General features: G+C 37.0%; 1 protein-coding gene across 1 annotated transcript in view; it reads right to left on the bottom strand.

Moving 5' to 3' along the window:
• ARHGAP10 (Rho GTPase activating protein 10) overlaps window positions 1-15380 on the bottom strand; it is a 483306-nt gene that overhangs the window by 231239 nt on the left and 236687 nt on the right. Inside the window, exons 11-13 of the mRNA XM_006870868.1 lie at window positions 10571-10652; window positions 8607-8649; window positions 5195-5260 (exon numbers count right to left, since the gene is read on the bottom strand). Of these exons, the coding sequence (XP_006870930.1) occupies window positions 5195-5260; window positions 8607-8649; window positions 10571-10652 (191 nt within the window). The remainder of the gene's footprint in view (window positions 1-5194; window positions 5261-8606; window positions 8650-10570; window positions 10653-15380) is intronic.

Raw genomic sequence — 15380 nt, 5'->3', positions numbered from 1 at the left:
GTCACGAAAGGGTTAATGATATGCCTGTGCAAACTAAAACTATAAAACTCTTAGAACATGCAGAGGCAACGCTGTTGGGTCTAGCATTCAACAACGGATTATCTAATATTGTAACAAAAGCACAAACAGTGCAAGACAAAGCAAGTCAATGGGACCTCATAAAAATTAGAACTTGAGTTCATCAAAAGACTTTACCAAAAGAAATGAAGAGACAAGCTACTGAATGAGAGACAGCTTTAGGAACCATATCCAACAAAGCTTAATAACCAAAATATGTAGAAAACTATGACAACAAAAAGAAGATTAAACTAATCATAAAATGGACAAATGACTTGAGTAAACATTACATCAAAGAGGACATTCAAATGGGAGCAAATACATGGTGTATGATTTGATGTGCATATTCTCAGCAGCAACAAAATAAAGATTAGGGAGGGAAATGAACTGAAGAAAAAAAATGAATCTGAAAAATATGCCAAAAATATAAACAGTGTTTAAATCTGGGTTTAAGGGGAGTTGTTAAACACTCAATGCATTTCTGTGTATTTATAATATTTCAGGATTACTGGTGTGCTGGTGTAGGATAAGCACTCAACCACAAGGTTGGTATGAACTGCAAGGTCACAGTTCAAACTCATCAGCCACTCCTCAGAAAACATATACAGGGTTGCTATAAGTCAGAACCAACTCAGCGGCACTGAACAACAACATTTCTAACAAAATGTCTGTAAGATTTTTTAATAGGATAGTAACCAATTTTCTCTGAATGTGATTTTTCTTTTTGTGCTTTGCTTGTCCAATTTCTCTAACATTTTGACTCTATTATTGTTTTAGAATAAAAATTAAAATATTTTTTTAAATGAAAAAAAAAAGTGAAGCAAAACCAACTGTAGAATACAAAAAGTCAACACTCATGAGAGTGGAATTGGGAGAAATCAAGAATAATATCCTTGAAGAAATTTCCAAATTTAAGATAAATACTTCAGGGATTCTATGATAACACTTTTTTTAATCTTTACATAGTTGAACTCTGTACATAGTTGAATTCCTATTGTCAATTACATCCCATGCTGTTCTTAAACTAACAAAATACTCAGGCATTCTTTTTTAGTTACACTAAACAGTTTGGTTTTAAGACTTCAGGGGATATTTTTGGGTTAAATTAAAAAAAAAAAAAAGACACAATTTTATTACCAGATCAGAAGTGAATACACTTCTTTGACACTACACCAAAACCTGACATACAGTAATTTCTTAAAGATTAGTTAAAATGATGATTCAAACCACATTAATAAATGTTTGGTACTATTACATCAAAATGCACTGGTTTATTTTCTCTTACTGAGAACGCCTTTTTAGCTATGCATAATTTTGCAATGTCATTTGGAAAATATTGCTCCACTGTAATTCAAACTTCTAAATGTTGGCGTGTGGTGTGACAGACAATAAGCAGTATCAAAAGGTCCCCATTTGTCAACTTCACGTGACCACCTTCATCTAACAATGAGCCACCCATCACTTTTAATTATTTGGTCCAACTTGATTGGTTTTGCCTCTATTAACAATCAGCCTATTGAAAACAAAAGGTTTTAGTAAGGGAAGATCTTTGGTTACTGTTAAGTGCTATTGAGTCGATCCTGATTCTTAACGACCCTGTATAGGGTTTCCAAGGAATGGTTGGTGAGTGTGAACCACTGACCTTGCAGTTTAAACCAACCTTGTAGTCAAGTGCTTATCCTACAGCGCCACACCAAGACTCCTTTGGAATAGTAAGATTTAAAAAAGAAAACATGCCTTTTTTTTTTTTTTTAGGAAGAACAATCTCAAATTATATAAACTTATTCTTCTGTTAAAAACATAGTACTTATATGTTTACAATAAAAAAAATGACTTCAACACATGTAGATTCTTGTCTAGTCATTACATTCAATGTACTTAACATTCGATAAAATTACATCTACCAACCAGAAAACCTTCTAGATAAAAAGTTTATCTGTTCATGTTGAAGCATGTATGTATAAAGCTTATCCTCTGGGGAAAGAATTTATCAGAATAATAAGCAACTGAATGATATTATTAAAGTTCCTAACTTAAAGAGCTCAGGAAAGACAGAAATATGAATGTGAAAGTAAGCGACATAAAAATTACAGTATTTTTTTTTACATTACAAAAATTCTGAAGCATTAGGAAAATGAAATTTGTCAGCTCAACATCTTAGTGCAGGTTGAAATGAATGAAAATCTGTCAGCCTGAATTGCCTCTGTGAGCCAATGTGGGAAGAATAGACTTTCTGTGGCTTGGGCTTTTATTGTTAATGGGCAAATCCCCAAATCATAAAACAGCTCATACTCATCTGTTATCCAGCACTCTAATTTCACAGGTGGCAGTCTTGGCTTTATAACAAAGACCTTGTTTTGACAGAAAAAAAATGTGAATGTAGTGCTTCATCCCATTAAGTCATCCACAGAAGAACTAGGATATACAATGTATGAAAGTGAATTAAATGTTCAATTTATCCATATGTCACTGAGTCTTTAAGCAATAAGAACTTGAACCATTAGGAACAACCTGTTTGTAATGTCCAATAGTTGGGTTGCTCCAAAATCGCCTGGGTTGGATGGCAAGTGCAAAGATGCTATTTTTCCTTATGGGTTACAAAGAAAAAACCATTGTGGTTTTGGCAGGTACGGATGGGGATGGGGGAACCAGATGAAAATAAATGAAAATAACCCAAATTTTATCAACAGATGAATGAATAAGCAAATGTATTGAATTGTTGTTATTAAGTGCCATTGAGTTGGTTCAGACTCACAGTGAACCTGTATAGGGTTTCCTAGGAGCAGCTGGTGGGTTTGAACCACTACCCTTGTGGTTCACAGTCCAGTTCTGATCCTACAACACCACACCAGGAGCCTCAATGGATTGAATTATACCTCCCAAAAATGGTGTTGGAGTCCTAACACCTACACCTGTAGATGTAATCCTATTTGGAAACTGGTTTGTTATGTTAATGGACCACATAAATGTAGGGTGTGTCCTAAGCCTAATCACTTCTGAGTAATATAAAAAGTAGTCTAAGCACAAAGAGGCATTAACAGAGGAAGGTAGATGCCACATGAAGATTGCCAAAGAACTGCAGAACACTATGGTTACAGAGCTGAAGCAAGGTTTGCACCCCAAATGGAAAAGTACCTCCCCCAATAGCTGATGCCTCAGGCTTGCAGCCTGAGAAAATAAATTTCTGTTCTTTAAAGTCACCCACTTGCAGGGTTTCTGTTAGAACAGTACTAGGAAACTAAGACATCATTTAATACAACACTACCTAGCAATACAAAGAAATGCCAACTACCTGACATTCTGGATATGATGTCAGAGTGTACAGGTAGTGTATTTACAATGGGGACTCCATCATAAGTGAATTCTGAAGTCAGTCAAATATCTCTTTTGTATTTTTGTTTTGTTTTGTATTCGCTATTATTGCCTTTGGAAATATTACATATAAACGTATGATATATTTTCATGCATACATACATTTAAAAATACACAACTCATAAACATTTGCTTTGACAATGAAGAAGAGTTGGAGGTTGTTGGCATTTTGTCAGCTGTGGTAATAAACCCAACTTATGAAACGTTCTGGATCATCTAGATTATGCCTGGGAATGGAGATAGCATTTCTAGTCAGAAAATTAATGAATAATTTCCTGTACAGTCCATGGTAACAGCTCACTGCTTCCCAAATCTTTCTGTCAACATTAGCAAAAAAAAAATCCATGTTTTTAAGTAATTGAAGCCCTTATTTAGTTTAGAAAACCAGTTAATCCTTTCATTGTAAAATATTTTGACTTTTCCCCTCCCTTTTCCTCCTTATTTCTTCTTCAGCATTTCTTTCTTCTTCAAAATCCATTAGGTCCTGATCAGTCAATTCCCCTTCTTCATGATCCACATCAGTGACACCAAGTTCTAAATTTAGCGTTCTTGCCATATGGATTTTTCCATGGATCTCTTCCATCATAATATACTGATCAAATGCTTGGAGTCTGTTCATATAACTCAGCAATTTTTTCCATATGCCATGCTTTGATTTTCCTGTAACATTAACCCAGGAAGATGTACTAACAATAAGATGTAGAACAAAAGAGACAGTCTACGTGTACAAAAAACACAGTTATTCAGTGTAGCTGCTCATACCTCAAATATGTCATAAGTTAGGGACTACCGGTATGGTGTAAGTACTAGAAAGTTATTTGCTGTTTTCAAAATATGTTTTATATTGCTCATGCAATACAACATTTTTCTCAACTCGCATTCATAAATGCTAAGACAATTTACAGGTATGTACGAATGTTTCTTCTCTGAGCTTGCCGGAAAACAGGTTTTGTATAAACTTAGATTTGTAGAATATATTTGACAGATGTTTTTGGTCCTCCATACAATTTAGAAGCATCTTTCTGATTGTGCTTGATATTAATTTATAAAATTTGATAATGATTTTAGTTATCACACCTCATTTAAAATAAAGCTTGTGGGGGAGAGGAATGAGCTAAAAAAATATATAGATCTTAGAAGCATTATATGAAATATAAATCATTTGCATGATTCCATTTAGAAATGCTAAATAAGGCAGAACTCAAGTGATAAACACAGACCCAAAGTCACCTAAGGCTGAAGAAGGAAGTCAAGGTGGATTACAAAGAGGCACAAAGAAATAAGAAATTTTGGGGAGAGACAGAAATCTTCCATGGTAGTGTGGGCAGTTACATAACTGCATACATTTGTCAAAACTGCATAATTTGTACACTTAAAGTCAGTCAATTTGCTGTCTGTAAATTATACCTCAAGAATGCTGATTAGTTTTGGGTTTGTTTGGTTTTTTAATGTGGCCCAAGAGACATTGTCATGGGGGATGGATAATATCTTAGTAGTGTTTAAACAAACAGAGATGCATTATTGGTTTTCCAACACTGCTGATTCTCCTAATGATTGTTATCTCAGTATTGCTCATTGGCTGTGATACAGAGGAGAATGTGTCACAGTAAATGAACAAAATGGTCCTCTGGTACCTGCAATGTGCCCTTTCTGACAAGGCCTTTCATACCAAAGCACTTAACCATGCAAAGAGCATTCTGAATGACTTTGAAGTTTTACATACCTATAGTAATTTATGAATAAAATGATTTGGCAATCACGTTACCTCGTGTTTCAACAGCATTGATGCATTTTCTGAGAATTGTGAATCCCACTGTATCCAATTGTGCACCTAAAAGAAAATACAGTTAAAAAGTATTACAGATACATTAATATTTAAATTTCCCTTCCTTACCAAGAGATTGGGAGTGGGAAGGGCCATCTTCAAATTTGGTAGAATATTAATTTCACATTTAAAAATAAAAGCTAATCTAAAATGTGGGGGCGATAAAGTAAAGAAGTGACTAGCTTATAAGGTTTCAAGAGGGATTTAGTTTAATCCTGGGATTAAACTAAATGTGGGAGGGGGAGATAGCGTCCCCACTGAATAGATTTCATCTTGTCTAGATGGATCTGGTGAAGAGAAATGGGGATAAGATTCTTCTGATTCAATAGTGAGTAATTGTTATCATGACTAATTGTGATTGTCACAATTGTAAAGGTAGAAGTTTTGTAACAAAAACAGGGGAGTAGCTAATCTTACAGTCCAGAAACAGAGGACCCAGGACATCAAAGGAGATGAGCACAAGCAGAATGCAGGACCCTATCCAGAGAAGCAGAGATGGAGGCAGAGAAGGGGACATGGAGAGAGGGAGCAGCTGAGGACTCTAGATTCATGGAAAGAGAGGGACTGAGAGTATGCCAAGAGGCAGACTTGCAGAATGTGCCCTTTGACTGGCTATGTGCCGTGAAGTCGGTTCCAACTCGTAGCAATCCTGTACAGGGTTTTCAAGGCTGTAAATCTTTACGGGAGCAGAATGCCTCATCTTTCTCCAGCGGAACAGCTGGTACTTTCGAACTGCTGACCTTGTGGTTCATAGGCCAATTCGTAACCACTACACTACCAGAGCTCCTTGTGCCCTTTGGAGGTTTAAATTATTATATATGCCTGAGTGTTTAAAAAAAAAAAAAAAGAGCTAAAATGAATCAAGAGAAATACTGTTAACTGATGGTACATGAAGGGGATTATAATCATTGTAATGAAACAAAGTATGTGATTTGTTGAATGGTAAAACTGATGATCTGCCCTGTAAACTTTCATTCAATCCACAACTAAAATTTTTTTTAAAAAGCAATGATAAAAAAGAAATAAAATAAAACTAAAGTCTGTGTATTTCCCTGCGTAAGTGATGTAAATAGGAATTTCATATATTTAGACTAATAGCCTTTGTTGGGATATCAGGATATCGATATCGATTACCAATACTTCATAATTAAATTTGTATTTTAAAATACTTTAAAATTAATAAATATAACCTAATTTAACAAGTGAAAAAGAAAGTGATGCAGAATGTGTCCTTTGGTTGTTTAAATGATTATATATTCCTGAGTGTTTTTGTGTACATCTCCCCCCCCCCCCCCCAAAACAAAAGCAGAGGGAATAGAAGCAAATACTGTTGAATGATGATACATGGAAGGGATTATAAACATTGCCATGAAACAATGAGTGTAAAACCAATATTCTCCTATGTAAACTATCACTCAATTCACAATAAAACTTGAAGAAAAAAAAAAAGTGATACAAATCTTTAGAGAATATGATCTAGAAATAGTCAAAACACATTTTGCCAAGCATTCCAACAACAATTTGGTTAAAAAAAATGACAAACACATGTGCAAATTAATGAAGGTCCGTAAATTACTTGAAAGTCAGAGAAAGAACATAAAACTTGCTATTCAGAAAACCTGGTAAGCGATTTTAATTTTATTATTTGGGCAATAACCTTGGATTAAATTTTTTATATTTTATATCATGTACTAAGCTTTTTAAAATAATATTTTGTTGTTTTCATAATGAATTTAAAACATATGATTCATATGTATTTTGAAAATATAATTTCATAATTTTTCTAATATAGAGGCTGGCATATTTGTGTAGTCAAATAAAACACAAGTGATATTTTAAAAACTGAACCAGGAGAATAAGTATTAGTGATCTATCTCTCTTTATAGAACTTAAGAACCAGTAATATTAACTTGTGTCTCTCTGGGGATGATATGCACCATCATGAATATAAATATTACAGGTTTTCCACAGTGCTAAGGAGCTCTGGTAGCGTAGTGGTTATGAATCGGGCTATGAACCATAAAGTCAGCAGTTTGAAACTACCAGCTCTTCCATGGGAGAAAAATGAGGCTTTCTTCTCCCGTAAAGACTTACAGCCTTGGAAACCCTATACAGGGTCGCTATGAGTCGGAACCAACTCCACGGCACATAACAACAACAAGGAGCTCTGATAGCGTAGTGGTTATGAATAGGGCTGCTAATCTCAGGATCAGCAGTTTGAACTACCAGCTGTTCCGCAGGAGAAAGATGAGGCTTTTTGCTCCTGTAAAGATTTATAGCCTCAGAAACCCTGTACAGGGTCGCTTTGGGTCAGAACTAACTCCATGGCATACAACCACCACCACCAATCTCGAAGAAAATTTTAATGAGGAAAACTGAGCAGTGGTTTACTGTTCAAGGATCTACTACTCACACAGTTTTATAAAATGCAAATATTTCTGTACGCTTAGAAAAACTAATTTTGTCTTGAAAAGTGAGTTGTAATTTCTCCATAAAAAAAGGGCAGCTGGGGTGGGGGGGGAAGGTGGGAAGAAGGACAGAAATGACAAAGAAGGTGGGAGGGAGAAGGGAGAAAACAGAAGAAAGGGGAGGGAGAAAGATGCTTCAGTGGTTTTGCAATCCTTTCGCAATATCCTATCAATTTCCAGGGCCAGGCTATAGGACATGTCTGTTATTTAACCACTGACCAAGTAATAGACACATCACAATCATTACAAAATATGGTATATATCATGATTTCATCCCTTCTCCCAACCTACTCACCCAAAGACATCAGAATGAAATTTGTAAAGAATTCAGCAAGCAGGTCACATTTTTGTTTTATCTCAGTACAAATCATGAGTAGGCAGTGCTTCATTTTCTTGAATGCAAATAATGTTTCTGAAGGGCATTCTCTTAGACTATTTTAATATGTTTGGCTGTAATTTGTTGGTTTTGTCTTTCAAGTGCAATGATATGCTCTGTATACAACCCATACTCAAAGACTGTATGGATATCAAGGAGGAAGGCTGATAAACAGCTGATAGCCACAGGGACTTACAACTTAGGAAGTTGAAGGCTGCATGTTTGACACTCTTTTGTGATCATTTAAGGCTTTGCAAATAACTATCAAAGTGCATTGTAGAGAAAGTATTGACTACAAAAAGCAACAGATGGAAAAGATGAATGAGAGTTACAGAAATATAAGAAAATCTGAGCAGATTTCCAGTGGCTAAAACAGAATACATATATAATTATCAGAGGACTAGGGAGAACAGAGAGAGTGCAGCCAGCAACAGTTTGGCATCAGCAAGGAGCACAAAGTAACTCACAAAAAAGGGATACAACAGTCATTTTATAAATTAGCACTTACTTCCTTCTGGTCTTGGGATGGCTCTATTAAAATTAGGGAACAGCTAGTAAAAGAGAGAAAGGGAAAATTTAACATTTTTATGGAATCAATAAAAATGATTCAAACAGGCACACATAGGACCATGCAAAAATATACTTTCATAAACTAAATATTGGTTAATTATATAACTCTCCTGCTCTTGAATACAAAGATAAATAACAAATGGGGATACTTCTGAGTCAACTGCATCTCTCCTATCTACTGAGATGTACCAAAGAATGGTACATGAGAGGATCAAGGTTTTTCTTGGTACTTCAGCATTACTAAATCCCTAGTACAATAACAAAGAAATTATTGCATTCTACCCAAATAGATTACACTCATTTTTCAATGCTATTTCTACAATCTGGTATTTACATAAGATGGAGATAACCTCCACCGATAACTTAAAAAAACATATATAAACACCAAGGTAAAGACTCTAGTGCTGACCCAACATTTGGAAAGCAAAAATATTCACTTTTCTCTATGTCTCTGAGCTAATCACTTGGCTTTCTAAATTAAAAGAGAGGTTATATGTGTCTTCAGGGTTACACTGACAATGGCCACAGATTTATTTCTCACTAACTTGGTTGTGTAATCTTTTTGATGTATGAACTCACTTTCCAAAGAACTTCTTAAATCTTTGGAGGGGCACATTACTATAACTACTGTTATTGTTGTTAGGTGTCATCAGGTCACTTCTGACTCACAGCGACCCTCTGTACAACAGAATGTAACACTGCCCGGTCTGGTACCATCGCCACAATTTTGCTATGTTTGGAACCATTGTTGTAGTCACAGTGTCAATCCATCTTGTTGAGTGTCTTCCTCTTTTGTGCTGACCCTCTATGTTACCAAGCATGATGTCCTTCTTCAGGGACTGGTCCCTGCTGATAACATGTCCAAAGGACAAGAGACAAAGTCTCGCCATCTTCACTTCTAAAAAGAATTTGGGTTGTACTTCTTAACACAGATTTTGTTCATTCTTCTAGTAGTTCATAAGTCCATGGCATATTCAATATTCTTTGCCAATGTCACAATTGAAAGACATCACATCATCTTCAGTCTTCCTTATTCACTGTTCAGCTTTCAAAAGCATATGGGATATTAAAAATAACAGAGTTTGAGTCAGGTGGACCTTAATCTCCAAGATGGCATCTTTGCTTTTGAGCACTTTCAAGAGGTCTCTTGAAGTTTGTGGTTTTGCAGCCAATCTACCCAATGCAATACATCATTGATTTCTTGCCTGCTGATTCCATGGGTGTTAACTATGGAACCAAGCCAAAACGAAATCCTTGGCAATTTCAGTTTATTATGATGTTGCTTGTTGGTCCAGTTGTGAGGATTTTTGCTCACAGCAAAGGCCACTAGACCACCAAAATGAAAGTAAAGCTTGAATAAAGTGGCAGACAGACTGCACTTCTTTGCCTCTGCATCTGTATCTCTGCCTTTAATTTATTCCTCTAAGCAACCTGCATACAGAGACCATTCACGATGGCTACATAATATTGTCTACTATAAGCCATTGGACTAACTCATAAATTGCTAAATCCAGCAAAATAATTACAGCAGTCTCTTATATGATTGCCTGAACCACCCCATATTTACTGTTTCATCTCCAGTGAGGTCAAATGCATTGCAAGCATTTATTGTATTCAGCATCTAAAATACTGTCAGGTAAGAAAGAAGAAATTGAGAATTTAGATAACTTCTTCAGGCAAAGCAAACCAGAGTGGCATAGTCAAGAAAAATCAAAAATAAAAATTAATGATACACCAGTCTTAATGTGTGGTTCCCAGATTCCGACTATTTCCAAGATGAATTCTAACACCAGTTTCACCAGCAAGTATTTTCAAAGACTATGAATCAAAAATAACATAGAAATAGACCGAAGTAAAGTCTAAAAGATTTCAAATGAAAGCTCAAGCACTGATTATTCTTACAGCTTCGTTTCCACCCAGTGCTTCCATCCACAGCTTCCTTTCCTCTTCTGAAAACGCCTGCATGGTCAAGGACACGCCGGGTCTGGAAAACACCAGTAACAGGTCGGGTTAACCTAGGTTCCTAAAAATAAAACCTCCTTTTCTGGCTCCTAAGGAGCTCTGGTAGCGTAGTGGTTATGAATCGGGCTGTGAACCGCAAGGTCAGCAGTTCGAAACTACCAGCGGTTCCGCGGGAGAAAGATGAGGCTATCTGCTCCCATAAAGATTTACAGCCTCGGAAACCCTGTTCAGGGTCGCTATGGGTCGGAACCGACTCGACGGCACTTAACAACAGCAACAAGGCATCATACCTGGATAATGAAGTTTCTGTTTATAAAAGAAATGCATGTTTATTGCTCTACAGACATGTACTTCCCTATTCCAACTCCATTTCTGAGATGACAGAGTTGTGTATTTCCATCTCATTGTCTTCAAGCCCTGCATTTTAGTCCTTAGGAACAAATGTCAATTATTTCTCAGCTCGGTTTATTCATCCATGTGTAGATTGTACCTGAGAACTCTTATTACCGAGAAGGATACTAGATAGAGAAGTCTCAAGTAATTCCACATAAAGTGTAGATGGCTTCTCAAGTGAAAACAATTTTGGTATATTTGATCCAAAGTATCAGAAAATTAAATTTTCTGGTAAGGAAATAAAAGGCAATGCAGATGCTCCAAAAACATAGAAAACTGGAAACAAAAAGAGATGGGTGAAATGGAAAGCAAATAATAATTTCCTTTGGATCCTGAATATACTTTTGAAAGTCATCATTCTTGCCATAGCATTTCACGCCCTTTTTAACTACTGGATAATCTTTTCCAACGAAGGCAAGCTGTGAGAATCGACTATAATTCAGTAATCACTACAAGTCTTATAAAATACTCTGAATCTCTAAAAGCACTGTGCCAAATATGAATAAGCAAACAGTCCTCCCAACACTCACTCCCACAGGCATTCTGCTTTCTCCCTACATGATGGTTATAAAACTGAAGAGAATAAACTATTTGCTTAAAGTTCACAGAAAAATAACTGCAACATAAACTGCAACTGATACAGGCTTTCATCTACAACCATTTTCTCCAGACTATGAAATTTGTGTGTGGGTAAAAGAAAAAAACCCATCCTACCCACTGCTGAACAGCAAAATGAATCTTTATTGTCTACTTTAACTGTTCTGGCTTTACTATCACCTTGGCACTGCAGAGCTCAGAACGAAGGTTCCACTTCCTCTCACTCTACTGCTCACGGCATCCTCCTGGAGCAAGAATGAAGGCAAGATGCCCAGACAACCAAGCTGTTTTAAAAAGTTCCTTGCCTGGGACATGAAGACTTTGGTTCTTTATTCTTAGTAACCCACATTGAGCTCAGGGGACTTAAATAAAATTGTGAGGGAAAACTTCAGATGGCACTTCACATCAGTTAAGTGATAACACAATATTTACACATGGGGGTCTCAGGTCTGCAAGAATGCTCCATTCTTGTAAAGAAGAAAAAAATATGTAAAGACCTCCCTAAAACCTTATTGATTTAAACACTTAATATGCAACTAAGGAGTCATGCTGGTACAGCACTTAAGTACTTGACTATTAACCAGAAGGTTGATGGTTAGAACCCATCAGCAGCTCCAAGTGAGAACCATGTGATAGCCTGCTTCTCTAAAGACCTTCACTCATTTTCAGTTCTCTTTCTGAGAACTTGTGGGTTGTTAATCCAAAGGTTAGGAGTCCTAGTGTGGCACTGTGCAAAGCCGTTTGAACTGCAAGGTTAGCAGTCCAAGCTCACCACCAGCTGCTCCTCGGAAACTCTATACAGGGTCGCTGTGGGTCAGAACTGACTCGACAGCTCTTAACAACAATAACAACAACAATAATCCTACGGTTGGTAGTTCAAACCCACCAGCTGTTCTCCAAGAGAAAGATAAAGCTGTCTGCTTCCATAAAGATTTATATGGCCTTAAATTCTAAGGGCAGTTCTACCCTGTCACATGGGGTCAACTCAACTACTAAGTTGAAATAAACAATAGTGCTTAACAACTAACAACAACAAATAATCTGTAATTAAATCACAAACCAATAGAATGTGAGGAAAATGTTATTATCAAATGCACAATGAAAAATGGACAACTTTCCTAATCCATGAATAGGAAACTGAAATCCAAGGACAAAATGCCAACTTCTGTCATGGGAGGACAAACATTTAGTTTGATAAGCATTGAGTGACTGCGCTGTAGGCCTTGTACCAAAGGGTCAGTAAGAATTAAACATCTACCATCAGATGCCAGGTACTGGGTTGGGACTACAGCCCACAGAAAAAAGCAGAATTTACACAAATAATGATTACTTACAGTAGTACAGAGTGTAACAAAGAGCAGATTCCCATTCCCCACTGCCATCCACTCAATTCTGACTCATAGTGACCACATGGTGATGATGGTGGTAGAGTGCTAAAGAGTTGGTTCCAACTCATAGGAACCCTGTATACGGTTTCCCAGCCTGTAAATATTTTCAGAAGCCAAAAGTCTCATCTTTCTCCTAAGGAGCCGACTGTGGATTTGAACTGCTGACATTCAGGTTAGGAGACTGACGTGTAACCCACTATACTACATGCTAAGGTGATGGTTAGGTTTTGAGTCAACAGGATTCTCAGTGGTTTGGCAGTTAAGATGCAGCTATCCCACATGATGTGATTTGATATCATAAACCAATATATCCACATGACACAATTTGATATGATTAAGGGCGGTGGATCCCACCCTTATACCAATCATCACAGTGATCTGATGTATGGAAGATCCCCAAGGGTGTGGCATGCAATCCCTGTTATCTTACAAGAAATAAAAGGAGAGAGAATTGAGCAGAGATAGAAGAGCAGGGAGTGAACTGTATCTTTTGGATCTGGGATCCCTGCACTGTGAAGCTCCCAGATTCTGAGGAAGATGATGTCAAGATGTATGGAGATCTCCAAGGAATTTCTGGGCCAAAAGATGCTGAAAGGAGACAAGAACCATTCCTCGGAGTAAAAAAAGAGAAAACCTTCCCCAAGAGCCAACACTGAATTTCAACTTCTATCCTCCTAAACTAGAATAAATTTCTGGTGGTTAAAGTCATCCACTTGTGGTATCTCTGTTACAACAGTACTAGCTAACTAAGACACTGCCCCATAGGGTTTCCCATGGCTATAAATCTTTACAGAAACATAAAATCACATTGTTCTCCCGTGTAGCAACTGGTGAGTTTGAATCTCTGACTTTAGGTTAGCAGCCCAATGTTTAACCAAAGAGCCACATGCAGTTGTTGTTAAGTGCAGTTGAGTCAGTTCCAACTCATGTTGTTGTTGTTAGGTGCCATCGAGTCAATACCAACTCATAGTGACTCTTTACACAATAGAACAAAATAACTCTAATCCTACACCAATCTCACAATCGTTGCTACTCCTGAGCCCATTGCTGCAGCTACTGTGCCAATCCATCTCACTGGGGAGGGTCTTCCTCTTTTTCTCCAATCCTTCATTTTGCAAACATGATATCCTTCTCCAGGGACTGGTCGCTCTTGATAATATGTCCAAAGTATGAGAGACAAAAGTCTGGCCATACTCTTCCAAGGAGCACTGGGGTTGTACGTCTTCCAAAACAGATTTGTTTTATTCTTTTGGCGGTCCATGATACTTTCAATAGTCTCTTCCAACACCATAACCTAATAATGCATCAATTATTCTACTCTTCCTTATTCATTGTCTACCTTTCTCATGCATATGCGGTCACTGAAAATATCATGGCTTGGGTCAGGCATACCTTACTCCTCAAACTGACATCTTTGGTCAACACTTTAAAAAGTTCTTGTAAGGCAGATTAGCCTAATGAAATATGCCATTTGATTCCTTGACTGCTGCTTCCATGAGTGTTGATGGTTGAACCAAGCAAAATGAAGTCTTTGACAATTTCAGTCTTTTCTCCATTTGTATGGATGTTGTTTACTGGCCCAGTTGTGAGGATTTTGGTTTCTTTACATTGAGATGTAACCCATACCAATGCTGTAGTCTTTGATCTCCATCAATAAATATTTTAAGTCTTCTTCACTTTATCCAACAAAGTTGTGCCATCTGCATACTGCAGGTGTTAATGAATTTTCCTCTAATCCTGATGCCACATTTTTCTTCTTAAAACTCAGCTTCTCAGATTATTTGCTCACCATACAGATTGAATAAGCAAAGTGAAAGAATACAATCCTGGCAAACACCTTACCTGATTTGAAACCATTTAGTGTTCCCTTGTACTGTTTGAACAACTGGTCTATATTCAGGTTCCTCATGAGCACAATTAAGTGTTCTGGAATACTCATTCTCTGCTCATAATGTGCTCATAGCTTGTCACGATCCATACAATCAAAAGCCTTTGCGTAGTCAATAAATCACAGGTAAACATCTTGGTATTTTCTGCTTCCAGCCAAGATCCATCTGACATCAGCAATGATATCCTTTATTTCACGTCCTCTTCTGAACCTCGCTTGAACCTCTGGAAGGTATCTGTCAATGTATGGTTGCAGTCGCTTTTGTATTATCTTTAGTAAAACTTTTCTTGCATGGGATATCAGTAATATTGTCCAATGATTTCCAAGTTTCATTGGGTAACCTCTCTTTGGAATGGGCTCAAATATGGATCTCTTCCATACAGTTGGCCAGGGAGTTGTCTTCCAAAATCTTGGTACAGATAAGTGAGTGTCTCCAGTGCCACATCAGTTTGTTAAAGATTTCAATTTGTATTCCCTCAATTCC

The sequence above is a fragment of the Chrysochloris asiatica genome, unplaced genomic scaffold, assembly GCF_000296735.1.
Source record: "Chrysochloris asiatica unplaced genomic scaffold, ChrAsi1.0 scaffold00155, whole genome shotgun sequence".
NCBI lineage: Eukaryota > Metazoa > Chordata > Mammalia > Afrosoricida > Chrysochloridae > Chrysochloris > Chrysochloris asiatica.
Note: the sequence above shows the minus strand (reverse complement) of the source record. Positions and strands in the feature narration are given on the sequence as shown.